Source organism: Etheostoma cragini, chromosome 5 (assembly GCF_013103735.1).
Source record: "Etheostoma cragini isolate CJK2018 chromosome 5, CSU_Ecrag_1.0, whole genome shotgun sequence".
In the NCBI taxonomy this organism is placed as follows: Eukaryota; Metazoa; Chordata; class Actinopteri; order Perciformes; family Percidae; genus Etheostoma; species Etheostoma cragini.
The window spans coordinates 16,696,503-16,704,441 of NC_048411.1; the positions used below are offsets into that span (position 1 = coordinate 16,696,503).

At 40.5% G+C, this 7,939-nt stretch overlaps 1 protein-coding gene across 1 annotated transcript in view; it reads left to right on the forward strand.

Annotated features, from left to right (window-relative positions):
* Positions 1–7,546, forward strand: part of ak8 (adenylate kinase 8) — a 13,806-nt gene extending 6,260 nt beyond the window's left edge. The window contains exons 7-14 of the mRNA XM_034872262.1: positions 3–53; positions 401–592; positions 1,162–1,284; positions 1,688–1,777; positions 2,356–2,494; positions 4,949–5,029; positions 5,279–5,408; positions 7,315–7,546. Of these exons, the coding sequence (XP_034728153.1) occupies positions 3–53; positions 401–592; positions 1,162–1,284; positions 1,688–1,777; positions 2,356–2,494; positions 4,949–5,029; positions 5,279–5,408; positions 7,315–7,404 (896 nt within the window). The 3' untranslated portion in view covers positions 7,405–7,546. The remainder of the gene's footprint in view (positions 1–2; positions 54–400; positions 593–1,161; positions 1,285–1,687; positions 1,778–2,355; positions 2,495–4,948; positions 5,030–5,278; positions 5,409–7,314) is intronic.
* Positions 7,547–7,939: the final 393 nt, after the last annotated feature.

Here is a 7,939-nt window from a genome sequence, read left to right on the forward strand (position 1 = left end):
TGATGTGTTGTTGGAGAGGAGTCGGGGGAAACTGGTCGACCCACTGACAGGAGGTGAGTCCAGTTCAGTCTAGCAAACATGAAAACATTTCCTTCTGCACTGCCTTCAAACAGAAGGAGAGGTGCAACATGGAAATTGGAGTTTACTATGAGCTCTGTGCTCTAACTTTAGTAGACTGTTGCACCAAATAAAAGAAAGTTAGCACATAGCGAGATAAAAGATAAAGATCAGTCAGCTGAGGTTGTAACTGGATCTGTAGGATAATGATTACAATCTAATATTAACAACCTCAATACTGATGTTGTAAAACCCATTCAATCAGATCCATAAAAATCTGAAGATGAAACTTGTGAACAGTAAAAGCTTTACCACTACTCATAACATCACTTCCTGTCTGTAGACATTTACCATCGGACCTTCATCTGGCCGGTCGACGACACCGTCGCTCAGCGTCTGGAGATCCCGTCAGAGACGCAACTATTGGCTGAGCTGCAGCGTTACCGCTGTGAAGGCACAGGTCTGAACTCAGCCTATCAGCACGTCCTGAAGATTATCAACGCTGACCAACCACACGCTGACATTTACCAACAAGGTACAGACACATTCGCCCTCATTAATCATTGTTCGTGTATGGGAATTATACTAAATTTACCTTCATAGACCTCTGGTATCAGCAAGCATTTAAACAGACCTGCACATTGTAAGAAAGGGATCTAACCATACCCTACACTATGATATTATTATAATATAGCAATATAGTTTATCATGATGCATCAATCCCACTTATTATCAGAAGAATACTGTATGTGGATATTTATTTCATTTTAATGTTTATTTGTATTGGGCCAAGTAAGTACCATGAACCTATTCCACACAGCACAGCATTTATAGCCTATACTAATTTGCAATGCCCTAGATGGGCCTTTAAAATACATAAAGGCCCAAAAACATAAATGATAGTATAAAACACAAACTCAACAATAGTTACATACATTAAAACACAAAAATCAGAACTCAACAAGAAAATACAGACACAACAATCAATAAAAGACACAAGCTAATACAATATGTTGGCATCCCTCAGGGTTCAGTTTCAGAGCTCTTTAGCTTTCTTGTTTGTGGTCTGATTTTTGTTTGTGTGTGTGTATGTATGTGTGTCAGTGCTGGCTTTTGTCCGGACTCGTCGTCGCTCAATAACTCCCAGAATCCTCCTGTTGGGTCCACCGGGGTCGGGGAAAAGTCATCAGGCCAGACTGCTGTCAAAGAAATATAAGATGGTGGATGGTATAAACACACACACACACACACACACACACACACAAACATACACACAGACACACACACACAGCCACCACTCACTGTTATCAGCATTTGGACAGTAGAATCCTCCATGCTGTCTCTGCTTTCCATATTTCCCGACAAAAACGTTACTGTTGCAGCCTAGTGTTTCAGATTTTAAGAAATGATAGAAGTGTTTTGAATGTTTGATTTAGGATTGTAAACTACCAGGTAATGCAGGTGTGGGTTAAGAGCAGTTTCACATGCAAACTATGTTTTTCCAAGACTTGCGTCACAATAAGTTCACATTAGTGTTTAGAGAAAAGTAACTTTTACATTCACAAAGGTGACCTAAAGAACTAAACATTTCTGCTTTCACTGTCTTTCTGTCTGTCTGCCTGTCTGTCAGTGTGTTGTGGTCAGCTGTTGAGGTCTGTGGCAGCTGATGGTTCAGCTCTGGGAGAAGAGATCCAATCATACCTGGATGATGGGAGGCGAGGTAAACACACACACACACACACACGCACACACACACACACACACACACACACACACACACACACACACACTTGGTTTCAAGTGGAAATAAAAAAGTTTGATTCCCGTCTGTATCCCAGAAGCCCCTGGGGTTTTTAACTCATTGTACCCTTACACACTCCTCCTCCATCGCTTTCATTCTTTAATGTCCTCCACAGTGAATCATGTGACAGCAGTGTGCGTGTGTGTGTTTGTTTTAAGATGAGAGGTTTGACCACAGCAGCTGTGTTTAATAATCAATGTTTACAATGTAGAAACACTCTGAGATGCTGCTGTTCTCCACCTCTGATACAAACAGAATTATTTTCATTCTGGAAATGTTGCTGAGTGTCCTGTTGTTGTTTTTTCATGTTGACTAACCCTATAACTAACTATAGTTAGTTACACCAGACAAGTTGCACTACTAAAGAAGTCAAACTGAAACAGGTTTCACCGAGCTGTACGTAGGCCAACCTGCATCTGGAGACGTTTGAGTGTCTTTTTCTTAAATACTATTGTTGTTGTTGTTATTACTGATTATTGATGAACCTGCTGTTTCAGTTCCAGACTCCATAGTGCTACAGGTTCTGGAGGAACGTCTGAGCCGAGTGGACTGCAGCTGCAGTGGCTGGATCCTTCACGGCTTCCCCTACGACCTGCAGCAAGCCAAGAGCCTTCAGGAGTTCCAGCAGCCCAACAGGTACTGCTACCATCCCTACTACTACTACTACTACTACTACTACTACTAGTAGTATTCCACTATAAAGAGATACTCATACAAATATGGTCTTCATGGAAGAGTCATCAGAAGAAAACCTCTTCTATGTTCTCACCACAAAAAATCAGCGTTTGAAGTTTGCAAATGAACATATATGAAAAGCCTGACGCATTGTGGAAACAAGTTCTGTGGACCGATGAGGTTAAAATAGAACGTTTTGGCCGGAATAAGCAAAGGTACGTTTGTGGAAGAAAGGGCACAGAATTTAATGAAAAGAACCTCTGTCCAACTGTTAAGAATTGGGGGGGGGATCAATCATGCTTTAGGGTTGTATTACATCAAGAGGCGTAAACTGAAGGTTTTGCCAAGGCCTTCTCCTGACCTCAACATAATTGAAAATCTATGGATAGACCTTAAAAGAGCAGTGCGTGACAGCCCGGAAATCTCAAAGAACTGGAAGACGTTTGGAAGGAAGAATGGGCGAAGATACCTCAAACAAGAATTGAAAGACTCTTGGCTGGCTACAAGAAGCATTTACAAGCTGTGAAACTTGCCATAGGGGGGGGCAGTACAAGGTATGAACTCTGCAGGATGCCCAAACTTTTGCAGACGCCATTTTTTTGTTTTCTGTTATTTTGAAAGCGTAAATGATAGAAACTAAATCTAAATTTTTGATGCCTTTTTGGAGATTTTTACATCTTTTCTTGGCTTCATTATGCACATTAGTTAAAATTTTTACCCGGGGTGCCCAAACTTTCGAGCCCCACTGTACTTGTGTGTAAATATTAGTTCTATGTTTATTTTTACCTGTCTTTGTTTGGCTTTCTTACCCTAGTTGTCTGTGTGCCTATCTTTCTGTAAAATGTTCAGTGTGTCAGAAGACTGAGAGAAACTAAGAGTTAAAATGTGAACACAATCACGCTGATTCTGAGAACGTCTTCAAAGGTAGAGAGAGTGGGATTGTCCCTGTGTGAAGGCTTTAAAACCTCTAACACAAGTTTATTTCGAGCCAGAGAACACTGACTGAACTCCTGTGAGAGACAACCAGTAAGGAAGGTGGTTGAGGTTGAGATTTGAGATTTGGGCTATGGGCTTAGTTGTGCATGTCGTCGCGAAACCGGCAGAATCTCCTGAAGTGGTGCTGCTGTATGGGATTTAGAGGAATTACTTATTTGTAGTATCAGTTTCTGGCTTCGTCAGATTTTTAAAGATGGAGCCAGTGTAAAGGTTCCAGTTACACCAGGCTGAGATCTGATGACAGTATAGGCCAGACCACCAGCTGTCATCCAGATAAGAATTAGATATATATAGATAAGTGAAGGGAAGGTGTTAACAGGTGTTCACTGTAGATACATGTGGTGCAGGGTTTGGTTTGTAGCTCAGTGTCTGATTTATCCTGTTAATATCAACACTTCACAGTTGAATCCTACTTTAACTACATTGACTGTGTTTACATCCATTCATTTACTCTTAGACACAGAGTGATGGAGTACACACTCAACTGAAGTTACATCCACGTGCCTCTGTGATGAACAGAAGAATGTTTTACAGTCACCGTGTATACAGTCAGAAGGTTTATAGCTCTGTTAGATAATAACATACACATTAAGCTCTATCATAACCCTAAAAACAGAACAATATCTACAGTTTAACAGTGTGACAGGTCACTAATGGCTGTATTTAATGTCTGTTCTACACACACACACACACACACACACACACACACACACACAGTGTTTTGAGGGCTGATAAATATTTGATGCTGCAGTATAAATATTCACTCTAATGGCCCTGCTGCTGCACATTCTCTGTTTTAAATACAAATACTCTTTAAATATTCAGGATTCTCTCTGTGAAAGAGTTATGCCAAAAGACATACCAAGGAGTGGTAAAGTGTGGCCTGCTGTAAGCTGCCATGCAATGTCTATGGAAACTGCGGCCGCCACTCTTATCTGCAGCAAAGTGCGTGCAAAGTAAAAGTCGGGGTTAGTTTAACTTTTAGTAGCAAAGTGCGCCCAGAGAACACATGCAGCCTCTGACATGTTGACCTATGTTTACAAAGAGTTCATCTTTGCTAAAAACACATGTATACACCCCCCGGCCGTAGAAAAATGTAGTAATTGCGGCAAGCTGCACTTTCTCACTGCTGAATGGAAGATTACTTCTGAATATGAATCTATAATTCATATGCTCATATGTTCACATTCTATGAATGATTTTGTCATATGAATTGTCTATATTGTAGTTTATTCTGTTGGTTATTGTGTACACACAATATCTACTTCCAATATCTGTCCGTGCGGATCATGGCAAGCCACTTTTACAACTAATAGGTAGAGATACGTATTGCAGATGGACAAAGTGGCACTGCACTAGAACTAATACACTTGACCTCTGTATGACCTCCGTATGACCCCTGTTTGACTCTCCTCTCAGGGTTTTCTTCCTGGAGTTGACAGACGATGTTTGTCTGGAGAGAATCACTCTCAGAGCGACAGATCCAGTCAGTGGAGAGAGGTTAGTGCAACCAGTCTAACCACTTAACTGACCCAACTTAGTTTAAACCTACAGAGCTTTATTTATGCGTAAAGATTTCAACCTGGCTCAGGATTAATTTAGGTGAAATATTTTTTAAATATTTTTTTCCAATAAAATACAGTCTGTGGATTGAAAATAAACGTATAATTCATGCAACTATGTTGTGAAGGTATAGATGTGAATGCATCATGCTGTATAGTTGTAGATATATTATATTTCCTCCTGCAGGTTCCACGCTATGACTCGACCGGCTCCGAGCTCTGAGGTCACAGACAGACTGAAGACCAGACCTGAGGACAGCACAGACAGTGTAACACACAACCTGAGTCAGTACAGGATACATTCTGCTGTCCTGCAGGTACATGCTGTACACACACACACACACACACACACACACACACACACACACCCACACACCATTTATTGAACCCTCTGATGAACAAAAGTTCAAAAGTTCAAGTTCAAAAGTTCAAAAACCTTTATTTGTCCCCAAGGGGCGATTTATTTTGCTGCAGTAGCAAATAAATGACACACAGTACATGACAACAAAGACAACAACATCAATTAAATACAATCTCAAACCAAATGGCAAAAACAAATGCCACAACATTAAAACAGTAGAACAACTCTTCTGTCCAGAATTCAAGCTGGTTCTCACAAAGATAGAATCGTGAAGTAAGACTCTGCTATGATTTTCATGTTCAGAACCTGTATAAAATATGAACGTAGTCTCCGTGACATCACTCATAGGTATCTGAAGAGCCAAAATGAAGCTCAAAGTTGGCGGCTTCCAGTAGCTCCGCTGGTAGCCAACTTGGCAGTGCCTGACATGGCTAATCCAAAAAGGGGCAAATATGTGGAGTGTGGATGGTGCTAAGGCTGGCTCAATAAAGACTGCGCCCGCCATCTGGGATAGAAGCCCCATGTCACTCAAGCCTTATGCAAAACTTTAGGCTTGAATATATATCCAGGCTGTTAACATGTTTAGTTATGCTGTAAAATTGGGAATCTTTAAATGGGGATCTATGAAGATTGACTCCCATTTGGAGCCAGCACCATGTGGCCACTCCATCAACTACAGTTTTTGGCACTTCTGTATTGGCTTAATTTTTCAGCACTGGAATGTTGATGCTTGGTTCAATCAATCAATCAATCAATTAATTAATTTTATTTGTCACATGAAATCATACCAGGTACATTTATAGTGAAATGTTATCCAATCAGCTTCTTCAACTTGTGCATGAGTCATCATAAAGCAGAATTTGACCGTTAGATAGGCACACAGAAAAAGAGTCACCCGGTTGAATGGCACTGGCACTCCAGGATCCAGCCAAGTCTCTGTGAAAGGACACCACAGCTCCCAACATCCCGGTGGAAACTGATGCAAGCACAGAGGCTATCTAGCTCACCGTCCGCCGCCACACTTTCTAACTACTATGTACGCCCAGCAGAAAATTAACTGTCGGTGTTCAATTTCTCCGTGCTTGCTTCTGTGCCCCGCTGATGTAGAGATGGAGATGAATGAATGAAACCTTTATTTCCCCGTGGGGTATTTGTTTTGCTCTCAAGAGAGCCACAGTGAACATTAAGCACAGACAACAGTAAATAATAACAGTTAAAAAAAACACCAAACATCCAATATCATTGAAGATAGAGGATAGAGAAAACAGAACATAACAACAACAACAACAATGAAGAAATGGTGGGGACATGCAATCATCATTACAATAGCTAAGATTAATCAATAAATAATTACATAATGTGTCTACGTACCTTTGTTCAGTAATCTATCCGTTCAGTAACTGAATGCTCCTTGGCACAAAAGATGTAATGGCACAGATGTGGTCTTGTTTGTCTTCGTAGTCTGGATCGTAGCCATAGGTCATAGCTGATACATAGTAGCCATCTTCACCTTCACCTTCTTTTCCTCTGTGATTACTCTGTTACCATTTGAAAAAGTAATTTACAACTCAAACCAATAGTGAATATATATTTAAAGAAGTATATAGTCATCAGTCATAGTGCATCACAGCCTGTTATATTTTAGCAGTTTATTTGGACTCAATCCCACGTACATTGTCATGCTGCCACAAATGCTGGTTAAAGCACCAAATGTGGATTAACGCTCTGCGTATATAGTATGAAATAGTCCCCAACAAATGCACTATTCCCTCCTGTTTGACATCATCCGTGTGTGTGTGTGTGTGTGTGTGTGTGTGTGTGTGTGTGTGTGTGTGTGTGTGTGTGTGTGTGTGTGTGTGCAGGCTGTATATCCAGATGCATGTCATATTGATGCTGATCAGGATCCACACTCAGTGTTTGAGGCTCTGGAGAGCAGACTGACAGCTTACTGACAGTGGAGACACCAGAAGACACATAGAGACAGTTTTGGGAGACAAGAAGTGGAGTGACTGCTATTACTCTTCTCTAAACCTTCCCTTCATCATTTTGTAAATGTTCTTGGTTTGTTGTATTGCAACTAAAAAGTTTTTCTTTTAATCAGTTGTACAGTACTTTAAAAAAAATTAGAAGCAGACGCATGATGGACAGTTTAGAAAAAGGATCAAACCAGAGATATTGTTTTTATTTCCTTTCCACACATTTTTCTCTACCCCCATATAAACAGTTTACAGTGTATATATATATATACTGTATATATACACAGCTGAGCTGTTGTGTTCACTGTCGCTGGTTATCACAAACACTAATAAGATTCTCATATGCAGTATGTAGTTTCACCTCTGACACACACACACGCACATTCACCAAGATGACTGTGTGTGTGGTATGACAGGAGGAAACGTTGCCTCAGGCAAACATTATCTTTAGAAATGGTTCATATCTGAGAGTTTAGCTTTTTTCAGACTTTTTCTCACACAAGAAAAAAAA